This window comes from Hirundo rustica, chromosome 13, assembly GCF_015227805.2.
Source record: "Hirundo rustica isolate bHirRus1 chromosome 13, bHirRus1.pri.v3, whole genome shotgun sequence".
In the NCBI taxonomy this organism is placed as follows: Eukaryota; Metazoa; Chordata; class Aves; order Passeriformes; family Hirundinidae; genus Hirundo; species Hirundo rustica.
The window spans coordinates 19,507,688-19,531,085 of record NC_053462.1 but is presented as its reverse complement, the minus strand read 5'-3'; the positions used below and the strand labels follow the sequence as shown (position 1 = coordinate 19,531,085).

Genomic DNA, 23,398 nt, shown 5'->3' with positions numbered 1-23,398 from the left:
CATTCCCGATGTTCCAGCTGTTCCCAGTGTTTTGGCTGTGCCATTCCCGATGTTCCAGCTGTTCCCAGTGTTTCGGCTGTGCTGTTCCCAGTGTTTGGGCTGTGCATCCTGCCCCACACGCTGTCTCCTTTTTCCTCCCTTTGCTCCAGAGTGAGGGTGGTTTCCTGTGCTGCAGGGTGCGGAGGGCTGGGTCCATCCTGGCCCTGTTTTCCTGCTGCCCTTTTGAGCCTGCCCGGCGCAGCAGCGCTGTGCCAGATGCGATCCCAATGCTCCTCCATCCCCAGGGCCGCTCCCTGCCCTGCTGCCTCGGCGCCGGCTCCACAGAACAGCTGGGACAGGAGAGGAGAGAGCAGGGTGATCCCCGTGGGACAGGAGGGGAGAGAGCAGGGTGATCCCTGTGGGACAGGAGGGGAGAGAGCAGGGTGATCCCTGTGGGACAGGAGGGGAGAGAGCAGGGTGATCCCCGTGGGACAGGAGGGGAGAGAGCAGGGTGATCGCCGTGGGACAGGAGAGAGCAGGGTGATCCCTGTGGGACAGGAGGGGAGAGAGCAGGGTGATCCCCGTGGGACAGGAGAGAGCAGGGTGATCCCTGTGGGACAGGAGAGAGCAGGGTGATCCCCGTGGGACAGGAGAGAGCAGGGTGATCCCTGTGGGACAGGAGAGGAGAGAGCAGGGTGATCCCTGTGGGACAGGAGGGGAGGGAGCAGGGTGATCCCCGTGGGACAGGAGGGGAGGGAGCAGGGTGATCCCTGTGGGACAGGAGAGAGCAGGGTGATCCCTGTGGGACAGGAGAGAGCAGGGTGATCCCCGTGGGACAGGAGAGAGCAGGGTGATCCCTGTGGGACAGGAGAGGAGAGAGCAGGGTGATCCCTGTGGGACAGGAGGGGAGGGAGCAGGGTGATCCCCGTGGGACAGGAGGGGAGAGAGCAGGGTGATCCCCGTGGGACAGGAGGGGAGAGAGCAGGGTGATCCCCGTGGGACAGGAGGAGAGGGAGCAGGGTGATCCCCATGGGACAGGAGAGAGCAGGGTGATCCCTGTGGGACAGGAGGGGAGAGAGCAGGGTGATCCCCGTGGGACAGGAGGAGCCAGAGCAGGGTCATCCCCGTGGCACTGCCCGAACCCAGCCATGGCATCAGCACAGGTGAGTGTCCCCATAACCCCGTCCCGGTGTTCTCCTGGCTGTGTCCTGCCTGTGCCGTGTCCGTGTGCCCCGGGATGTGCTGGGGGCTGTGCCCTGCCCGGGCTCTGTGCTGGGGGTGCTGCCTGTGACCCTGGGGCTGGTGGGGGGTGACGGAGCTCGGCCCTGACGCTGCTGGGGGTTCTGGAGCTCCCTGAGATAAGGAGCTTACTGCAGGGGATAAGGAGCTAACGGGTCCCAAAGCCCATTAAAGCTCCATGGGGCTCCCTGTTACCTGCAACAGGCACGTGCTCACCGGGCTTTCCACACACTCTAATGCCAAGGCCTTGCTCTACTCTCTCCTGTTAATTACTAACTGGGATTAATGAGATGAAGGGTGGAGAGATGCAGGGAGCACCACAGGGGATGCTCCCCTGGCCCATCACCCCAAGGACCCGCTGGTGCCCCTGGAGCCAAGGCCACCAAAGCCTCCAGCCCCGCCGTGGGTTCTGCTGCCTGTGTGGCCTTCCAGGGTGTCAGGGAGCTGTAATCGGCTTCTTTGGAGTAAAGCAGCTTTCTGCAGCTGCCCTGGGCCATGAGCAGGGGGTGTCAGGGGCTGCCAGGAGCCAGGTGTGTGCCCTCGAGGACCCTGCTGCTGCTGTGGGGTTTCCATTCCCGGGGCATTCCCACGGCTTCACCAGCTGCTGGAGGGTCTGGAAGGCCTTGGCCGGGCAGCACGCACTGGCACCAGGAGTGGGTGGAGGGTGGGAGTCCCACGGGATCCAGTCCCTGTCCTTGGCAGGAGCAGCCAGGGCAGCAGGGCCAGGGAGCAGGTCAGGCTCAGCCGCTGCTCTCACCTGTAATTGGCACTGAGGGGTTGCTAAATGCAGCAGCGGAGGCTGCTGGCTAATTAGTTTATTCTCCAGAACAGCCTTTCAGGAGCGGCTCGGTGATCTGGGAACGGCCGGGGTGAGACAGGGCTGTCATTACCTCGTTAGGCCAGCTAATGGAGCTGGGAAACACGAACCTGTGCGCGCTCCACTGCAGGTGCGCAGCAGATGCGGGTCCCTGAGTCCCTGGTGTGATATGGGCACTCCTGAACCTGGGAAACAGCGCCGAGCGCCTGCCCTGGCTCCCGGCCCTGCGACACCCCGAGGGAAGCGGCTTTTGCAGAGTCCGTGCGGGTGTGAGCTGCTCGGGACACCCTCCGTGCGGAGCTGCGGGCGCTGTCAGCCGGACGCGCCCGCTGCCACGATCGCTGCTTTTGTTTCTGAACTGGGTGGGGAGTGGAAAACCAGCGTCCCTTCTCGTTATCCACGGCTCCAGTGCTCGGAATGGCACTGATGGAGCTTCCACCTCTCTCCATCTCTTCCGAGCTCTGTCGAGCTCTCCATGGAAATGGCATCAGCATCATCATCATCATCCCCGCGAGTCCCACAGCCGCACTGGCGTTATCAAGGCTGGGGCTCCAAGCTGCCACAAAAACAGTTGTGCCCTCCCTGGACTGAGAGGCTGTCCCGATCCCTGTGTCCTCCCTGGATTCAGAGGGTGCTCTGATCCCTGTCCTCTCCCCGGATTCAGAGGATGCTCTGATCCCTGTGCCCTCCCTGGATTCAGAGGATGCTCTGATCCCTGTGCCCTCCCTGGATTCAGAGGATGCTCTGATCCCTGTGCCCTCCCTGGATTCAGAGGGTGCTCTGATCCCTGTGCCCTCCCTGGATTCAGAGGATACTCTGATCCCTGTGCCCTCCCTGGATTCAGAGGATGCTCCGATCCCTGTCCTCTCCCTGGATTCAGAGGATGCTCTGATCCCTGTGCCCTCCCTGGATTCAGAGGATGCTCCGATCCCTGTGCCCTCCCTGGATTCAGAGGATGCTCCGATCCCTGTGCCCTCCCTGGATTCAGAGGGTGCTCTGATCCCTGTGCCCTCCCTGGATTCAGAGGGTGCTCTGATCCCTGTGCTCTCCCCGGATTCAGAGGATGCTCCGATCCCTGTCCTCTCCCTGGACTCAGAGGATGCTCCGATCCCTGTCCTCTCCCTGGACTCAGAGGATGCTCTGATCCCTGTCCTCTCCCCAGATTCAGAGGCTGCTCCGTGTCTGAGGGACGGCTTGGCCCTTCCCTTCCCCTCCCCTCGCAGGAGCTGCGGGCACAGCAGCAGGGCAGGCTCCTGGCGCTCTCGCTGGCAGCGGGACAGAGCAGGAGAGCTGCACGGCGGGGACCGCGCTGTCCCGATTTTCCCTGCTCCCTCCCTGCGTTGAGCAGTAGGTGATGATGCCGGGAGCGAGGAATGCAGGGCTGGCCGAGCTCCTCCTGCCGCTGGCAGCCCCGGCAGCCCAGGGCAGGGCAGGTATCGCCACCACACCCAAACCTGTGCGGGGAGCCCTGACCCCGACACCTCCAAGCGTGCGCCCGAAGCCGGCCGCAGGTGGGGGCGATGCTCCGAGGAGGAGGAGGAGGAGGAGGGATAATTACTGGCCCGGGCCATCCTTGCGTGCTTCTTGGTCCAGCGGCTCAGCAATTAGCGCTTGGGAGCGGCCGGGGAGGAGCTCCTCGTGATCCTTTGTCTCTCGGCGTTTCCCAGCAGAAGCCGTTCCCCGCGATTTGCTCTGAAGTGTCGCTGCCCCAGCTGAACCTGTGCGGCAGCTGCTGCCTCACCTGCCCGCAGGTCTGGGCAAACAAAACGCTGGTCCCTCCACAGAGTCAACATCCCAGCAGGCTCTGATTATATCTTGCAAACAGATGCGGTCACACATACCTATTATATTTTTGTTTCACCCCTGGAGAATTAATGATAGAGAAAAATTAATTTTGATTAACAGCTGGTGTGTCGCCAAAAGGGATTTTTATTTTTTTTTTTTTTTAATGAGTGAAAAAACAGTTATGCCAGAATAATCCCAAACTGGTGCCTCAGCCATTCCTCTGAGGAGACTGGATCAGTGCTCCAGGAGCAGACGGAGGCGAGGGCTGGTGCTGGAAGGAGAAGGTGCAGTAGGATGGAGATCTGTCAGAGGCTGGCTTGGGGACCCTGTCACCTCCCTGCGCTCCATGCTCAGCTCCTGCATCCCCGAGCCCGGGACAGCGCCGGCCCGGCTGGAGCTGGGGCAGGACACGGCAGGTCAGCCCGGCACGGTGACACCGCTGACTGAAATCTCGGCGACTGACCTGCAGAGCCCGGGCACCTTCCTGTGCCCGCCCAGCACCTCCTGCCCTCGTGTGTGGCAGCCGGGAGCTGTCCCGGGCACAGCCCTGTAACCAAAGCCGGGAGCTGCCCCGACGGTGTCTGGAATGTTCCCGAGTGGGAAGCGGCTGGAGCGGTGGGATGAGAGCGCTGCATCCATCGCATGTTTCTACTTTTAACACGCTGAGGATCGTGTCTGTAACCTGCCCTAATTTTAGGCATTGGTCTCTGGTGCTGAATTCCCACAGGGAAGGATGAGTGCAGGTGTAAAATTAGCCGGATTATTTCTGGGCTGGCGGTTACCAGTGCTCCATCACGGAAATGTCCGGCTCAGCCGTGTCTGTGCTGCTGCCTCCCCCGCAGCCCTGCTCCCGCCCCAGGATCGGCCCGCAATCACAGTCTTGTTATCCAGCTGGAGGTTTAGAGGGAAAGGACATCGTTCCTGCAATTAGGGATTGATCCATGTCAGGGGCAGCTAAACAAAGTAGCCTTTCAGTCCCAGTGGAAGAGCTTGGGAAGCAGAGACTGAGCAAGGATAAATGGTGCATTTCTAGGCTCTGCCACAGCTGCAGAAGAGATTATGTGAAATAACTAACGTGGAAATGTTAATCAGCATTAGCTGTAGTCCAAATTCCATTAGAGGAATGCTAAACAAAGAGAAGGAAAAGGCTGGGATTAGGGTGGCTTGGCAACAGGCTGTCCTCCCCAAAGTTTGGCTCTTGTGCTCCAGGATTTACGCTGTTATTTAAAATACAAGTAATTTTCTTTCCCTCCTCGGTGCAAACACCAGAATGTCCAAGCGCGGAGCAGCTGGAACCGGCGCACGGAGTGTGCAGCAGCCTGGAACTGAGGACACAGCAGAGCAGCAGCTCATTAGCGTGGGCACAAACATCCCTGCCCAGGCCGCTCCTGGCATGGCGCTGCCAGGGACCGGTGTCACCGAGAGGCGGTGACCAGGTGGGGCTGCAGGGGACACGGCCAGGCTGGGCAGCTGAGGGGACTCTCAAAGGACATTTCTTGGGGGTTTGGTTTTTTCATGCTTGGACATGATCTCCTGAGCTTTTGGGGTTTTTAATACTTAACGTTACCTCGTGTTTGACTGCTCACTCCCTGGCCACAGTGCTTTTCCCTGCTTGCTTTGTCCTGGCTTGTCACCCTGGTTTTTCTGAGTTTTTTAAAGCTTTTTGATTGTTCATAAAATGGAGTCAGACCTTTTAGCTACTGCACAATATTAGGAGCAGTTTCTACCTTTTTCTCACACATGTAACATAAACAAACCCTTTGTTTTTTCATTCTCTGTCCTTTGTTTGCATATTTCTAACCTGAAAACAATTGTAACTGACAGGTGCTCTGGCCATTGGGCTGGGAGGTGATAACTCCAAAAGCCAATCTTCAGCCAGACCCACAAATGTATAAAAAGTAAGAAATAAACAGGCAGAGGCTCTCCACCTTGTTCTCGGCCTTGGCGCAGCCTTATGCTCTCTAAGAGGAACCCTTTGCCCAGCGAAATCTCTCGTCTCTCGTGTGATTGCTTCGCGTATCCCGATCGCACTGGCTCTTTTTTGCTGAGTTTCCAGAGTTAATATTTCTGAAGTAACTCAAATTCCTCCTGTTCTTCCCCTAAGAAGCCAGGCTGGGAGTGCTGGGGGCGTTCAGCCTGGGGATGAGAAGGCTCCAGGAAGACCTTGGAGCCCCTTCCAGTGCCTAAAGGGGCTCCAAGAGACCTGGAGAGGGACTTTGAAAAAGAGCCTGGAGTTACAGGATAAAGGGGAATGACTTCACAAAGCTTTAAGGTCCCTTCCAACCCAAACCGGTCTGGGATTCTGTGATCCTGCGTTCTCATTTGAGCTGGAAATGCAGGAGGACGTGGAGCTGTGGAGTCTGACACAGGGGAAACCTCTAGGGCAGAGTTCACCCCAGTCCAGCAGAACTGGAACTGGTTTGGATTCAGCTGTGCCTCTTCCCCCACTCGCACACCCCTGAAGGGCTGCAGGGGATGGAGAGGGAGCGAAGCTGTGCAATCACACACGCTGTGATCTCTGTGTACAGCTGATTGTTTGAGAGGCTCTTGCAGCAGACACCACTCTGGAATGCATCCCAGACTGGATGGGAGGTGGCATTTGAGTGTGGAAGCTGCCCTGTAGCAGGACAGAGTTTATTTTCTCCGTGGAGTTTGCAGATTGCTCTCTGTACTTGAGGGACTGAGCAGACAAGTGTGTTCAAACAACAGAATCCAAGAGCGATGGGCACTGACACCCTTTAGCGGGGCTGGAGCCTCACCAGCTAAGGGAAGGCCTGAACTGCGGAGCAGGAGCTGCCCACGCAGCCAGGGAAGCATTCCCAGGTGGGATGCCCCGCGGCAGGAGCCATCCCGGGAGGGGCTGGTGTCGGGACAGCGTCTGGAGCCTGCTCAGGGCACTCACCGCACCACAAGGGCACGGCACAGCACCCCCAGACAGCTTCCCAGGCTGTTTGGGTGCTCTGCCCACGGGTATTTTTTCCCTTCTCTGGAAATGACAAGACTTTGAGAAAACCCATCCTTGAATAGCTGGGGCAGCGCAGATCCGCGGGGAGCCGGCTCAGGTTTCCCAGCTGCCGAACCCATCCAGCAGGTATTTCGGGCAGCCCCAGGGCTTTGTCCAGCAAGCTGTGGGGTGCCAGTGGAATTAGGACACAGCGTGCCTGCCCCTTCTCCCAGGACTGCTCCAAGGGCTGAGGCCTCCGCTCCACAGCGAGATCAGCTCCCGGATTTGTGCACAGATTGCTGCCCAGCAGGAGCCGGAGCTCCTTTCCAGAACGAATCCCATTCACAGGAAATTCAGCCCCCGTTTGCCATCGGCCAGCATCCAAGAGAGAGCAGCACCAGCAGACACAGGATTTATTTCGCAGGAGTGCCATGAACTCGGGGGTGCAGGAACTGGTGTGAGTGACAGTTGTCACCCTGCTCTCCTGTGCCACCCCAGGGTGTTCATGCCCTGGCCTCTCTCTCCGTTCTGTGGGCCCAGGCTGGTTTGGCTGCTGCAGGTTCAGCTGCTCCCTCCGAGCAGGCAGGAGTTCAAACCCCGCTGGTTTCCCACTGCTCAGAGCAGATGGAGAGCAGGGAAGGCACGGCCAAGATAATGGAGCTAATTTGCGAGGCTCGGGGAGCTGTGTGGGGTTTCTCTGGCTTCAGGGGACGCTGCTGGTTGAGATTACTGTGGGAGACGCTGGGGTTGCTATTATTACACTGCAAATCCTGCACGCCTGGGTGGCTGCTGACCTGGGACCCTGCTTGCTTTGCCCCTCATCAACCTAAAAATGAATCCAGGATGTCTCCGGTGCTGACAGGAGCTCCCAAGAAGACACAGAGGGAGAGGGAACTACTGAAGGTCACGGGGCTCCAGTTTCACTGTTGATCCATTTGAGCTTAAACAAGGCTCCGAGCTGTTGATGGTCCAGCCCCAGACATCACACACACACAAGGATAGGAAGCTCAGGAAGAGCTTTGCCTTTGCTACGGACTCTAAAGCTTTGGAAAGTGCGCTGTGGTTGCCTGGGAGCTCTGGTTTCCAGCCAGCCCATCCGCGAGGATGGAGGAAGATGTGCTGATGACAGCAGCTATTTGAGATGATTTTCCCTGAGCTGGGCTGGCTCCCCACAGATAGAGCATTGTCTCCCTGAAGACCTGTCTGCAGCTCTGCCAGTGCTCTCATGGATTTGCACGCTCTGTTGCCGCAGAGTCCCGTTTTTCTCTCTCTTTTGCTGCAAATGAAACAGTTAAACTGCAGCATGGTCACTCCCTGGCCAGACTGCTTTGTGCAGGAAGGCATTCAGCTCTGGTTAAGTTCCTTTTGATCTTTACATTCCTTTGGCTCCTTATCACTCCTCCTTATCCCTGCTGTTTGTCTGTCCTCCCATTTACCACAGTCCATGGAAAGGCTTTATCTCCAGGATCAGACCAGTCCAGGGGAGATCAGGGTTTCTCCTGGTTGCTCTGTCCCCTGCTGCAGCCCCAGGAGCCCTGGTCCGGGACCCCTTTCGCCTCTGCTCCCATGTTGCGGGAGTTGCATAATCCCACTGAAAGCCTGCCTGCTCCTGCTGACAAACCAAGGCAGCAGCAAACCTCCCTTCTGTTTGAGGTGAGAGGAACCAGAACCTATTGGCAACAACGTCCTGACGGGAACGTGAGAAGTTTTTGGTATGCTCCTTGCACCCGCTTCTGTTTCTAATTCCACTTCCCACCCTCGGGTACGACCGCAGCACGTGTGACACAGTTCAGTCTGTGTGGGACATGCTGCACTTGGGAACTCGGGAACCCGGCTCCCTTACACTTGCCGGAATGTGCTGCTTAATTAACACCATTTATCACACAGACACTGTGACCACAGTGAACACGGGTTCGGTGGCTGTCCCTCCGTGCCTCAGCGCAAGGATTCCACTCCTCTGAGAGTGAATTTGCTCTCTCTCAGCAGCAAAGTGCTCAGCAAGGCTTGGAGCCCCAAGTAAAGGTGCCTTCACTGTACACCTCCCCCAGTGACATTCCAAAACGTTCTCCTGGCATCTGGAACAAGAGTTTACTACAGTCAAGAAAATTAAATTCACCACTCCGCGTGCGAGTGGGGAAAAACCGAGGAACTGTTTTCAGTCTTCAGCCACAACCTGAGCTTAACCCTCTTTTGCTGCCAAAACAGATCCCCTTCCTTTGGGGCGTTTTCCTCTTTTGGGATGCGTTTTAATCCGTAATGAATCCGCAGGACAGTCTGTTCTGTTGGCTCTCTCGGCAGCAGGCAGCAGCCCTGGTTTCTACACCCACTTCTGACCTGACATACAGCTTTGGAGAGCCGTTTCCCACCTGTTCCCGTTCCCAGCGCAGTTCTCCGGGAGCTGCTGCCAGGCACGGTCTGGCGCTGGGTCCGGGCACGGCTCCGTGCGCAGGGCGAGCGCTCCCTGTGCCTGTCGGGCACCGCTCTGGAGTAGCCGTGAGGAGCGAGGGACAGCAGCCAAGTTGGCAGCGGGCGCTCGTCGCACTCGGCTCCCGAGAGGTTGGCACACGCTTTGTTTTTCCCGAGCTCGGCCTCAGGCCAGGCGGGCTCAGAGCTCAGTGTGCAAACACTGCTGAGCGCAGGTTGCCGTCTAAACACGTTCCCTTCCTCCTCCCTTTCTGGGAACCCAGGACAAGATGGGGGTGAAAGGAGTAAGAAGAAAGGAGGTTGTAGGGAGGTGGTCAGGGAATAACCCATAGGATAAGAGCAAACAGCCTCAGGTTGTGCCAGCGGAGGTTTGGGTTGAATATTAAAAAAAATTTCTTCACTGAAAGGGTTTTCAAGCTTTGGAAGAGGCTGCCCAGGGAAGTGGTGAAGTCATTATCCCTGCAAGTGTTCAAAAAAACGCGTGGATATGACATTCAAGGACGAGGTTTATTGCTGAGCGTGGTGGTGTTGCATGGTTGACAGCTGCACTGGATGAACTTAGAGGTCTTTTCCAGCCTTAACAGTTCCATAATTTCATGATGCTCAAGAGCTTGGACGCTGGTTTGCTTTGGCTGTGTGCTGTTACACCTCCCCACTGCTCGTCTGTACATCCCTGGGGCCGTGTCCCCTCCACATCCAGCAGTGCAGGTTTGTGCACACCTGCCTGGTGCTCCTGGGGACGGGCAGGAGCTGCCCTGGGGCAGGTGGGACTCAGCCGGGCTCCGAGGGCTGCTGGGTTTGGCAGTGACAGTGTGTGTGCTCCTCTCACGAGGTCATCGCTGCTCCCAGGATGTGCCTGCTGTGACCCTGGGACCCGGGTCACAGGACAGACGTGTGTGTCCTGCTGGGGACAGAGCACCCAGCGGGGTGTCACACACCCCACAGCAACAAGGCCCCGCTCTGTCCTTGCAGCGGACACTGGGACCCTTCCTGCTCAAGAGCAAAGGGAGGTAAAATTACATCCTCCTCCGTGTGTGTGCCTGGCACGGGGATTAATTTATCTGGATGATTAAGGCAGCAAGCGAGGCAGGAGGTGGCCGGGTGATTTAATGACCCAGGAGGAAATAAAAAGCCCAGAGCATGTTTCCCTTTCAGTCATGCTGGGGTTTGATTTTTATGTCCTGTTACAAATGGACTGATAAATGAACCCCCTGGAGACGCGCAATATATTCACACTGATCTGCTTCTCTGTCGTACGGAGCTGCTGAGAACCAGAGCTTGCTGAGCCTCTTTTTGGGGACAGATGTTGCCATGGCTCGTGCAGAGGAGGCTCCCCAGCCCGTGTGTGGCTGCAGGAAGGTGTCACTGAGCGCAGGTGGAGGTCCTGGAGCCACATCCCTATGGGCATGGGCCTCACCCGCCCCGACAGTCGGTACCACCTCATTGTGTGCAGCTTTTGTGACTGATTCAAAAGCTCTCTGAGCTCTGACGGGGTTAAGAGAGTGGCACAAATGCTCTTCCAAAGGAGCAGAAACCCAGGCTCTGGCACTGTAACTCTGGAAATCCCACCGTGCTGCAGCAATTCCTTCCTCCTGCCTCGCTGTACAGCTTGGCTCCAATTAGTTGGTCTCGACTGCTACATGTGCAGGCCAACACCGCTTCTATTTCAGGGGGACTTGCCAGAGATTAATTAGATCCCAGGCCTGCAGAGGACCAGCCAGCACATTTCGTGTGCCATTAACTCGGCACTTATCGGGCAAACACTGTCGGGCTAAATCTCCCCTTTGTTGTGCTGCTGTAAGCGAAGGTTGTCACAAAAATGAGCCGTTTGAGCAGACGCGGGGTGATGGTTTGGCTCAGCCGCCAGCGCTGGGCACTGGGATGGCACTAAGCGTGTGTCAGCGCCGGCAGCCGCACTCCCCGCGGCCCTGAGGACACGGCTTCCCTGCTCTCGGAGCTGCTGAGGCACAGCGTCCACCAGGCCCTGAGTCAGTGCACAGAGATGTGCAGCGTCAGCCACTGCTCCGAGGAAACCTGCGCTCTGAAGGGAAAAAATCACAGACAGAGAAACCATGGGGCTGGGGGGAGCGGGGAACGGATCTACAGCAGGAGCTCCAGATTTCTGTCTGGAAAGCATGAAGAGACCTTATCTCACCAGCCTTCGGGTTGTGCTCTGCTCTTGGTGCCCACGCGCTGGGAACACAAACCACAGCGGGCTGGCTTGTCCCGGCTCGTCTCACTTCCAAGAGAGCTGGGAGAATGGCTGGCCAGACAATGAGGGACGGGAGCCAAGAACCAGGAATGGAGTGATGGCGAAAGTGAAACAAAATCCAGAAACAAAAAAGAGGTTGCTTGGAGCAACCTGGTCTGTGGAAGCTGTCCCTGTCCATGGCAAGGGCTGGAACTGGATGGCCTTTAGGGTCCCTTCCAACCTAAAGCACTCCAGAATTTTATGATTCCATGACATATCATCTAGCTAATCATCTAGAGGGGATGGGATGTGCAGAGGGGTGATGTAGTGAGAAGTACATGCCAAGAATCTTGACAGCAGCAGCCTGAATTAATTTGAAGAGCAAAGTGAGAAGTCTGGAGAAAAAGCCTGTAGAAGTGTCCAGGATGAGGGAATAGTCCTGGCAGTGTGGTCAGGGAAGGGCCAGACGTGGAATCTGCCCGGACTGCACTGGAGCAGCCCGGCTTGGCCTGGGGACTGTGAGGTGAGGTTGGTTAGCTGGGCTCCCGGAGCTGCCACTCACACCGACAAGTCGGGCTCCAGCAATTCAACATGAAACATCTTGTTCTGGTGCTGACACATCGGGCTGGGAGATGGTGCTCCGATAGGGAACTTCCTGCTTTGACAGCAGGGGAAAAACGGGAAGGCTCTGCTCCAGCTGCTCTGGCTGAAGGCTCTGCCCTGCACAGAGCTGGCTGGCGAGAAGCGTGGTGTGCTGGGCCACTCTTCCCCCGGGACGGGCTCCAGCGGGACAAGCTGGATCACAAGGCTGGGTGCCATCCTCTGGGCACAGCACCGGCTGAGCCCTCAGCAAAGCAGAGGCTCCGCTGGCTGGGACAAACGCCTGGATGTGTGAGATTATCAGGGGACAGGGAATGGCGCCGGAATTGGCCGAGCACTTGGAACTGCTCCGTGCGGCTTCTCGGCACTGACTCGAGAGCAAGGAGTTATTTTTAAGATTCTGCCTTCCCTCGTGCTGGAATGACTCAGAAGGAGCTTCCTCTAAAAAGCACAGATTTGGTGGGAAAAGTTGAAAGCTACTGGTGTTAGCTTGGTCCTGAGAATGTGACGAGATTTTTGTAAAGCCGAAACTTTTGGTAAACTTTTGGTGAGAGGTGTCCGGAGCTGTGGCTTCTGCTCCAGGACACGTGGAGTTCCGTTGGTGCCCTGGATGTACAGAGGCTTCCATGGGGGAATGAAAGGAGAGATGCTGCCTGAAACACGGCTCTCCAGGGAGAAAAACACCACAAACTCTAAACAGCATTTGGGGCATGACCAGTGTGTCTCCAGAGAGCCCAAATCTGGGACTAATCCGTGCTGGATGAGGGGTCAGAGTGCCCAGGGGAAGGTTTCCATTTCGGAGCTCGCTGGACTCCCCCAGCCACCCTGCTGCGCACAAAATGAGTTCATATTTCATGGCACCATTTTCTTCCCTTCTAAACAGGCCACCTAGAGAGTAACCCAAGTTTGAACAGGGTTTGGCCAGATTGATTAAAAGGCGGTGACATTTACCTCCAGCCTTGCTTGTATTAGACATCCATTGATCAAACAGCCCCGTTCCAGCTCTGATAAGCAAGGTCTTAAACCCAACACATGGGCTGTAATTAAATAAGTCTCAAATAAGCTTTAAAGCCTTTTGTCATCAGTGCGGTGTGACGGGGCTGTGAGGAAAATGGAGTGAGAAGGGGACAGTAAATAAGACTTGGGATGAGGAGAACTGAACTCAAACTGAGACGCTCACGCCAAGGCTGGAGTTGTGTTGTTTAAAACGCTGCCTTATGCCCAGCTCGGGCCTCTGCTGTGTGACCTCTTCATTCCTTTGTGGACATATGTCGTGTTTATTACAGGGACTGTTTGCACGGTGGCCATTGGTTCCTATCGCCCGCTGCGGGTGAGCGGGAGAGCTCTGAGCTTCCTTCTCAGCCACCGGGAGCTCTGTACTTGGAAGGACGGAGTCCCCCCGGCAAAAGGTACACCTGTCTCGGTGCTTTTCCCGGTTCTTTTCCCGGTTCTTATCCCGACCCTTATCCCGACGCCGCAGCAGCCGCAGCCCCGCCCTCTCTATGGTGCCCTGAGGGGGCCGCCCCGTGCCAGAGCGTCGCCCCGCCCGCCGCGCGCCTGCCCCGCCCGCAGCGCGCCCCCTGCCGGCCGGGCGGCTCCGCGCCGGGCAGCACCCCTTGACCACGAGGAAGTCCCTCCCCTCCGCCCCGCCCTCTGATTGGCAGCAACGCCCGCGAGGGCGGGCGGCGATTGGCTGCGCTGGGGGTGGGCGGGGCGCGGCCGGCGCGTCCCGGCCGTGGCGGCGGCGGGAGCGCGACGGGGCCGGTGCGCGCCCCCCGCCCGCGGCCGCGCCATGAAGAGCCTCAAGTCCCGGCTGAAGAAACATGAAGCGGTCATCGGGGGCAGCGCGGTGGGTGCCCGGGCAGGACCCCCGCGGGCTCGGAGTGGGGCAGAGCGCGGGGGTCCCGGTTCGTGGAGCGGGGCAGAGTGCGGGAGTCCCGGTGTTCGGAGGGGCGGAGAACGGAGGGTCCCGGTTCGTGGAGGGGAAGTGCACGGGAGTTCCGGCGTTTGGAGGGATGGAGTACGGGGGTCCCGGTGTTCGGAGGGGCGGAGTACGGGGGTCCCGGCGTTTGGAGGGGCAGGGAACGGAGGGTCCCGGTGTTTGGAGGGGCGGAGTACGGGGGTCCCGGTGTTTGGAGGGGCGGAGTACGGGGGTCCCGGTGTTTGGAGGGATGGAGTACGGGGGTCCCGGTGTTTGGAGGGGCGGAGAACGGAGGGTCCCGGTTCGTGGAGGGGCAGAGCATGGGGGTCCCAACGTTTGGAGGGACGGAGCACGGGGGGATCCCGGCTCCTGGAGTGGGGCAGGGCACGGGGGGATCCCGGCGTTTGGAGGGACGGAGAACAGAGGGTCGCGGCTCTTGGGGACGCAGAGCTCGGGGGTCCCGGCTCCCGGAGGGGCAGAGCACGGAGGATTCCGGCTCTCCGGAGAACGGGGACACCGCGCTGGGAGCAGGGAGCGAGGGGAGCCGCGGTACCGCGGGCCCGGGTTCCGTGCGGAAGGCTGGGCTGGGCTGGAGGAGCGGGGCTGAGCGGGGACAGCCGCGGAGTGAGCGGTGCCCGGGCCGCCCCTGGCCTGTCGCAGCCCCGAACAGGTCACCGGTGCCCTTCTGCTGTTTCCTGCCCCCGGCACGAATTCCCGCCTCCTTCCCCAGGAGCCTCGGGAGCCGGTGCGAGCCCTGGCCGGCAGCCGCCCGTCCGTGTGCGGGGCGCGGGCGGGAGCGGCTTCTGCGCTGGGAATTAACGTGGCAAAATCGCAGCGCTCCTGAACGGGGGATGTGCTCGGGGAGTGGACAGAAAGCTTTCGGAGGCTGGTGACCTCGCAGCTGTGATTGCTGATCATCCCGTCTGGAATGCAGAGCTGGGGGAGGCAGAACCTCTGGCAAGGCACCTTTGTGATGGTGCAGTTGTCTGTGCCTTCTTGTCCGGCTTCCAACATTTAGGCTGGTTTTAGCTGCCTTTAACTGGCTTTCTTGGTCTTCTTTTTTTTTTTTTTTTTTTTAATTCATTCATCCCCGCGGATGACTTTTGTTGAGGGAGGAGGTCTTTGTAACTGGAGAAAGCTGTGCTTGGAAATTGCTTGGCGCTGTAAATCATCTTTAATTTGTGTAAACGCTTCCTGAGCGCGTCCCTGTGCTCCTCTGCTGAGCTCGCCGCTGGCTACGTGCAGTAGCGGGGCAGGGAGGTGAATGCGAGACACACTGGCTTTTATCAGCTGTCCTTTGAGATATTGGCTATCTCTGAACTCCTCCTGCGCTTTTGCCTTGGGTCTGAAGCTGTTACCTGCTCCTGGGGAGGAGCTGGAACTCCCCGGGAGATGACAGCTCCCATCCCCGTGCCCGAGGATCCGCGGAGCTCAGCAGTGATTCATGAGGCTGTTATGAGGATTTGTCATGTGTGGGCTGGCGCTGCTCTCTGTTCATTAGTTGTCCCGTACTTTAGAGCTGTTTGTTATTCTCAAATTAGCCCAATAATTAAATTCAAACAGAGACTGACACCACCTGTGTTTGGTTTTGAATAGACGGGGAGATTTTTCGCTTCCAGTAAACCTTCAGAGGAGGTTTGGATGAATACCCCCTGTATACCTTTGAGAGCCGAATTTACCCTAAATTGCGTTAAAGGAAATTGCTTTCAGCAAGATCCCGTAAAAACAGTTTGTTTTTTTTTTTTTTTGTCCGTAGTAAACTTATTTCCTCTGTTTATGACATAGTTTGGTTATGTGCTCACTGCACCAGCGCATCAAACAGCAACTTTTACTCTTCTCAGTGGGGGGACAGATCCATCCCTGTGGGTGGGTGTTCGCAGGGGGGCTGGTGGGATGAAGCCGGGTCTCTGTTCTCCTGCAGGGAAGGAGGGGAAGTGGGTGGGAACCCTGCCAGCGGCAGCTTTACAGATCCTGCTTGAAAGGAGTTTCTCTGTTTGAGAAACTTCATCCCTCTCTCCTCTCCCCACCCAGTGTTATTTCCTGGGGGGTGGAGAGAAACCTAATCCAGCCTGCTTTTGGAAGTTTTCCTCCGGGTGAAGGTAGTAGTTACCTGCCTTCTGTTGGGGATGGCTTTTCCACTCACTTGTGATGGAAGGAAGCCACGAAAAGCAGCAGAAAGTAAAAAACACGTTATCGCCAATTCCACGATTATCCTGAATGCTGTGCTTGAAAGTGGAATTACCTGGTTTTGCCAGCTCCAGCTGGCTGATGGTGCTTGGAAAATCATCTGAGCAGCCTGTTCAGTGCCCTGCATAGTGAGACAAATGCCTGTCATTAGCAGGAGGGCAGGCTGGAAAGTTGGATGTGGGCTTCCGTGGGCCACGGAGGTCAGAGGAGGTGCCTCGTTCGCCAGCATTTACAAGAAAGGACTTAATTAATGTAATCAATGCCACTGGGACCGCAGCAGCTCCCACTGCCCGTGCTTCTGAGATTCCAGAATACGCCCTGACACTATAAATGTGTGTTGGGCACCTGGATTGTGATAAGGAAAGGTGTTCTTCCAGCAGAGTTGGGAACTGTGTCCGTACAGCGAGGTGCTCATGGGTTGGCCCCTCTCGAGAAGCCAATTTGGGTCGGTTTGTTGTTCTGCAAAGCTGATCCAGGTCTCTGGGTCAGACCTCTGCAGAGGGACTTTGTGGTGGGTTCTGACTGTGGCCTCTGCGGGGGGAAAAGGCGCCTGCTTCTTGCTGTAGCTCTGGGGAAACAGCTGGGCACGGGCTCTGCTCAGTCTCAGGTGTGCTATCTCCTCGGGCAGGGTTTTCACCCTGCTGTCCCTTGTGATGAGGCCTGGAATTTAGGGAAGGGGCCCCTGGAGTTACTGGGGAACGCGGGGTTCCTGGGGGTGCTTTGGGCAGAGCTGGAGCTGCATCCCGAGGCGTGGGATCCCCGTGGGTTCAGGAGCCACCAGCACTGCCTGGGATCACCTGCAGGGAGGTGGGGATGTAAAAAACCATGTGAAAACCCCTAGCAATCCTTTCTCCTCTGGGAAAAGTGGGTGCTGGGCTTTGTTTAATTAAGAGAAACCGAACCCGCCGTGTAATTAGCGGAAACCATTGTGCAAGGAACAAAGGGACACCTGAGCACTTGCCCTGGTATGATGAGCTGTGATTATTAACTGGGGATCTGAAGAAGCTCTGGAGTTAGTGACAGCCGAGCTTGTTCAAGGTTGTGTCAACGCTTCTTTCCCCGTGGACGCTGCCCAGCTCTGTTGAGCGGATGAGTTTTCCTCTGGGGAAGGAGTGGAGCTTTGTGGCGTGACCCAGTAGACCATTAAACATCTGCTTCTGCCCTGCCAGCAGCAGGGAGAGCAGCTGCCACCTCTCCTTCTGGGCTGCCCCACTGTGTTAGGGCAGTGAGGGATGCTGCTGGGCTCCTCTCCTTCACCAGCAGCACCTTCCCGTCGGGCGCGCAGCAGCGTGAACGTCGGCAGCGATTTGCAGCCCCGGTGTGCTGTCAAATGCACGTTAGCAACCGAAGGGGTGAAGGGAAAAACAAGTGTTTGATAACCTCATGTGAACCCTTTAAAGATCATTTACGGAGGAGGAACCTGCTGCTGCTGGGCGCACACCGGAGCTTGAGCACGAACACGGCTTTTGTGGCGTCGTGCCCTGACTCTGCCCTGCGCAAGGACGCAGAGCAGTTTGTCAGCCAGGCTGATCCTGGTGCCCCGACCCATCAGCAGAATTTTCCCAGTGCTGCTGCTGTTGGCTGGAGCAGTTCTGTCCCGTCCCTCCTCGCTGGGGCAGCCTGAGGTGACTTTGCCGTGGCATCCTCAGGCCCCCGCAGCGCTCTAATATTCCAATGTCATTCCTGGCCTGGCTGGGGCTGTTCCTTGGAGCCTCTTTGGTTCCAGGAAGCTTTATTCAGGCGCGTGCTAATGTGTTTGTTCTCGGAAAAAAAAAAAAAAAAAATCTCTTTGTGATTCATTTGCATTTAGTTAACTGGAATTAGAGCTTGTTTGGGGTGCAGCTGGAGAAACACAACGGGCAATTTGTGGTGCAGCCTGTTTACAGGTGCATTGTAATTTTCAGGCTCCGTAGAAAGGAGTGTTAATGCTTTATGACTCTGGAATGTAGCAATTAAAAATATTTAAAAGAGTGGAGGTTCGGTGCGGGTTCAATATCCCGAGCTGATTTGCAGACATAATTACACAGATAAGCTCTGTGCGTATCTGCTTGGAGTTCGTATGACCTTTTGTGCAGAAGCAACTCACGGAGCGCTTTGTCAGTATTTAAATATTAATGGTAGCGAGCACATGCTTGAACATCTGAGGCTGATCCCTGTTTTCATGGCCTGCTGGTGACTGAGCACGGATGGGATTTGTTGCTCCCTTCCCCGTGCGCTCGGGGCTGGTCCCTGTGTGCTGGGTGCAGCAGTCACGTCAGGTCTCATCACCCCTGATATTTCCCGATGCTTTCATAAATGGAAGTACACGAATCAATGGGGCCTTGCCTGAGAGCTCAGCAATTGCAGCTAAAGCTGCGCCTGAAGTCCCGGGGAGGCGGGAGCTGTGCTGGAGCAGCGCAGGCAGCTGGACTCTGACCCTGCTCCTGTTTCTCCCTGTTTAAAGGGGAAATATTTCTCCTGGGCACCTGTGGGGTGAAGCCAGGCTGCAGCAGGAGCTGGGCTTGCAGGGCTCCTCTCTCTCCAGGAGCTGGGAGCTGTGGAGGGTGGGATGTTCTTTGTTGGTGCGAGTCTGGCCCCTGTTGTCGTGGGCTTTCCCCGACATTCAGGTGGTTTTAGAGTCCTTTGCCCTCTTGCGCAGCTCTGTGCCAAACGGATGAAAGAGACTGAGTCTTCAGGTTCTGATTTTTCAAGGTTGCATGCTTCGTTTATTGTTTCTTATCTTAAAATTTTCTCAGTGCCCAACAAAGATGTTTGCAGCTGCCTGGACATCTGACGACTCCTCCCGAACTGGGCTGTCTCTATCTTTTATACTAATTGCTAAGTATTCTTTATTTATCCTTACTTGCCAATGCCTATCACTAATACTAAACAGGTGATCTCTGCTTTGACCCAATCTTCTTAAACTACTTTGTGCCATGTCACTGCTGAAATGGAGTGAGGGAAGAAGAAGCAGGAGACAACGCCCCAAATTCTCCATCTTGCCCCCTTCACTTCAATGCTAGAAACCTAGATTTACTGTTTTTTCACCCTGTGATAAGCTAAACTCCTATCTTTCACACTCTTGTGGCTTTGCAATCCTTCCCGCAGTGCAGGAAGCCTTTCCCATGGACTGGGATCAAAGCCAGTGTCCCTCTGAGCTCTGGGCTGGGGTCCCAGACCCCTCTGCCCAGGTCTCTGACCCTCCAGGGCAGCCAGAGGAATTCCCTGGACTCCAGCACCCTGTTACCATGAAATATCCTTAGCAGAGTTTGGAAACACAGCCGCAGAGCCACGGCTTTGTGCTCTCAGTGCCCCAGCAGCTCTGATCACTTCTAGTGCTGTCCAAGTCAGGCTGTGCCTCAAGGCTGGCAGTCCCAGGCTGTTTTATCAATAAACTGCTCTGGAGTTGTGTGTTGGCCGTGAGAAAGTTGTTTCAGAACAAATCTGGGTCTGTTTTTAATTCTTGGGGCAGGCTTTGCCTCCTGCAGGGGCTGTAGGCAGGATCCTGTGGCACTCCCAGTGCAGCCTCTGAGCTCCTGTGGCTGCTGCTGGTGGATTTTTTCCCGGGCACAGCCTGGAAGAGAGAAACTGGCACTGCTGCGGGGGACCTGCTGATTTAGAGAGGATTTTTTTGGACACGTAACAGAGCTAGAAGTCAATTTGAATTGTTTCTTGACACTTAATAAATCAATCTTGATCAATACGCTGACTTGGGGGGAAGGTGCCTTCAGAACAGGGTAAAATCAGGAATGTTTGTGAGGAGATTGAGTTGCTAGCTTTAAGGTGTTACCTGCACTGATGACATTTAAGCACCAGGCACAGCTCGGCTGTTCAGGTGAGTTTTTGACGGGAGTGTTTTCAAAATACCGACCCAGGGCAGGCCTAAGGGCGCTGCTGGTTTTGATCCCAGGTTGGGCTGAGCCTTGCCCGCTTGGTGGCATTCAATGGCTTTTTTATTCTGAAGGATTTCTGGTGAATGAGGCGGTAACACAAAGTGCTGCCTGTGGGGAAGTGCTGGGTGAAACAAGAGCCCTGTGTTCGGGCTGTGTCTGGTTTTCCCTTGCACAGACTAAACGCCACATCTCACTCCTGACACTCCAAAGCGTTTACACGTGGAGACAGACGTGTCCTGGGCAGTAAGATACGCCTGTAAAATATAAAATGCCATTTCTGCTCGCCCCAATGGGGTTTAACCCAGTATGTGCAGTATTTTTTCAGCCAAATTCTTCAGGACAGATGGGTTTAGTGAAGTGCCCTTACGCTGCAGGGGAAGCTGCGCCTGGGGAACGTTTTCAACAGCCAGATTTCTAATCTAACTTACCCTTCCATTCTGTCTGAGCAGCTTCAAAACAAATCAAAGTACTTCAGAAGCGTTTGTCCCTTTGTGCCATTGAAAGGGCGGGGTGTGCCTGTCTACATGCGGGTTTTGATGACAAATGTACTCTGCCCCCTGGAGAAAGGGCAGCGACTCAAAGTGTGGGGCCTGGTGCATGTGTGAGCCTGCCCCTGGCTCCGAAAGGTGGTTTGGATTGGGTGGTGGGAGGAAATTCCTCCCTGAGAGGGGCTCAGGCCCTGGCACAGGGTGCCCAGAGCGGCTGTGGCTGCCCCTGGATCCCCTGGAAGTGTCAAGGTTGGACATTGGGACACCCTGGGACAGTGGAAGGTGACCCTGCCCAGGGCAGGGGTGGCACTGGATGGGCTTTAAATCCCTTCCCACTGCTCCTGGGGTTGTGTAAAGGGCCGCTGAGAGCGTGTGAGCTGTGCTGTGCTGGTGCTGGCAGTGTCACCAGAGCTCTCTGCTCTCCTGGCGGCTTATGTCACCCGCTGATGGCATTACAGGGGCCGTGTCCCCGCTGGGCTGTGCTGGGGTCAGGATCAGCCTGGCCCTGCGGTGGCAGGAGCTGGGCTCACTTTCACAGCTTTATCCCAGCTCACTGCAAAGGGTTTAGGAGCTGCTTTGAGTTAGAGCTGGTATTTCTGAGCTGGGTGGGGTGACCTCAGAGCTCATCCAGTGCCACCCCTGCCATGGCAGGGACACCTCCCACTGTCCCAGGCTGCTCCAAGCCCCGTCCAGCCTGGTCTGGGACATTCCAGGGATCCAGGGGCAGCCACAGCTGCTCTGGGCACCCTGTGCCAGGGCCTGCCCACCCTCACAGGGAAGAATTTCCTCCAAACCAGCCTAAAGCTCCTCTCTTTCAGTGGGAGGCCATTGCTCCTTGTCCCGCCACTCCATGCTCTGGAGTTGTACAATTCCTTAGCAGAGGGTGTCGAGGATGCTCAAAGCTCACCTGGGTTTGGGGAATAACTGGGGGAATCAGTTCTTTCAGCGCAGGAAGTTTGTCACTCCCGCGGAGCAGTGGGTTTGTGTTCTGCCCCTGAGCAGGCTGCTGGGAATGTCTCTGCATCCTTCTGGAGATCCCAGCTGGATGCGCAGAGCCTGCACAGCCCCGGCCTCACACCGCACACAGGCTGCTGGCGCCCAGGCTGCTCCTGCTGCTAGCCCAGCGCGGAGCTGGGACGCTCCTTACCTCTGGAGACACGGAGCTGGGAAGGATTCCTGGCAGGCTGAGCTGGGGAAAACACGGAGTGGGCAATATCAGCCTTGGCCCCCATCTGTGGTGCAGCGCCTCCAGAGATCTGCCCTGCTGGGGTCTGATGGTGTTTCTGGTCTTAATTTTGGAAAAAAATGTCCGAATTGGGCTGTAGGCTTTGGTTGCTCTGAGGAGCGTGTTGAAGTTGGTGTCCTCTCGGGATTCAGGATTGATCCGTGGGGTTTGTAGCCGGGCCGTGTTTCCTGAAGCTGCTCTGTGCCCGGCTGGAGCCGGGCAGGGCTGGGGAATGTGGTTCAGCAACCCTAACGCTCGTGGTCAGGGCTGTCTCAGGAGGATGCGCTGCGCGGAGGGGCTGCGGGATGAGTGCAGCTCACGAGGCACAGGGAATGTTTGCAGGCAGATGAAAGGGACACAAGGAAAACCTTTGGGATGAATACTCTGGAGGAGAAGGCTGTACACCTGGAAGCCACGGCCTTACCTACATTTCTCACCAGACTGATTTTGGTGAAGCGGGGCTTTGCTGCTGCTGCCGCTTGGGAGGTGTATTTATTCCCCCTCCCAAAAAATAGCCATTTTTAGCTTGAGGAGACAGACTTGGTCGTGGTCAGAAGACAACACAGTCGCTGCGCTTTTTTGGCTTCGTCACATGGATGCTAATTGCAGAGAGGTCTTGGAACATTCTTTGGGGAGTGTTGGTGCTGTGGGGCAAAGGCTGGTGCTCACGCAGGGGACGGGGCACAGTTCAGAACTCACCGGGAAAGAGAGAATTTGCCCAAATCTGAGCGAGTGGTTTTGAAATTCCCTGCTGAGAGGATCCATTTATTAGGTTATTTGCAGCCTCTGCTGTGTGTCCTCCAGGGTGTGTGTAAGTGGTTTTCCTGGCCCTGGACCAGGTTTCTCTCCTGCAGACAAAACAGCGCATTGCTTGTCTTGTTGACCTACTCCTCTAAATATGGCACTTGGGAGATCTCCATTTAAATTTAAAACTTGCGAAAGGGGATTCTCCATCTCCCTCCTGTTAATCACTGCGCTGTCTATTTAATGTTTTCACAGCCTCTGTGACTCCTCTCGTTTCACATGTTGGGAGACAGACTGGCAGCAGCAGTAAGCTGAAACCAGGTTTTTATTCAGGAAGGGTTTCAGCGCTGTGAAAGGAGAATTTTTTTTTTTATTTTTTTAAAAGCAGAGGCATGTGTGTTTTCTAATTTAAAATGGGTTACATTTCTGTCAAAATAGGATCACGCATTCCATCTGCTCCGCGGTTGTAGCTGTCTGAAGTCTGAGCCCAGCTCTGCGGAACGGGGAGGGGGAAAAATTACTGCTGGGAGTATTTCAGTCCCGGAGTTTTATTAGTGGTGCTGAGCGTGCCCTTCCTGCGTGTGTGGGTGCGCGGGGAGCGTGTTTGTTATTTTAAAGGAGCGTGTGCCCGTCTGCGGGGCCGGGACGTGCCTGTGCCCTGAGTTCACACGCCGCACCGCGGCTCGGGGCGCGGCCACGCCGGGAATGTATTAATAGCCATCGCTTTCTATCGAGCACTGCCTTATCAGAAAATAGATCGGGCCCGTGAGGCCGCCTGCGGATCGCTTACGGCATCCCGGGGGTCTGGGCGCTATTTCCCGGGGCGCAGTCCGTCTGTCCGGCACCGACCGCGGCTCTGGCCGGGCTCCGGCCGCGCGCGCGGCCCCTCCGGCCCGCCGCCGTTCCCGGAGTTATGAAGGCTGAGGATGATGCTGAAGATGGGGAGAAGACCCTCGGGGAGCCGAGCTAAGTGAAGGATGGA

The 23,398-nt window shown here is 56.5% G+C and overlaps 1 protein-coding gene across 2 annotated transcripts in view; it reads left to right on the top strand.

Moving 5' to 3' along the window:
* The first annotated feature begins 13,724 nt into the window (after positions 1-13,724).
* UACA (uveal autoantigen with coiled-coil domains and ankyrin repeats) overlaps positions 13,725-23,398 on the top strand; it is a 28,411-nt gene continuing 18,737 nt past the window's right edge. For both annotated transcript variants that reach the window (XM_040077480.1, XM_040077479.1), the window contains exon 1: positions 13,725-13,828. In XM_040077480.1, coding sequence (XP_039933414.1) covers positions 13,772-13,828 — 57 coding nt within the window. In that variant the 5' untranslated portion in view covers positions 13,725-13,771. The remainder of the gene's footprint in view (positions 13,829-23,398) is intronic.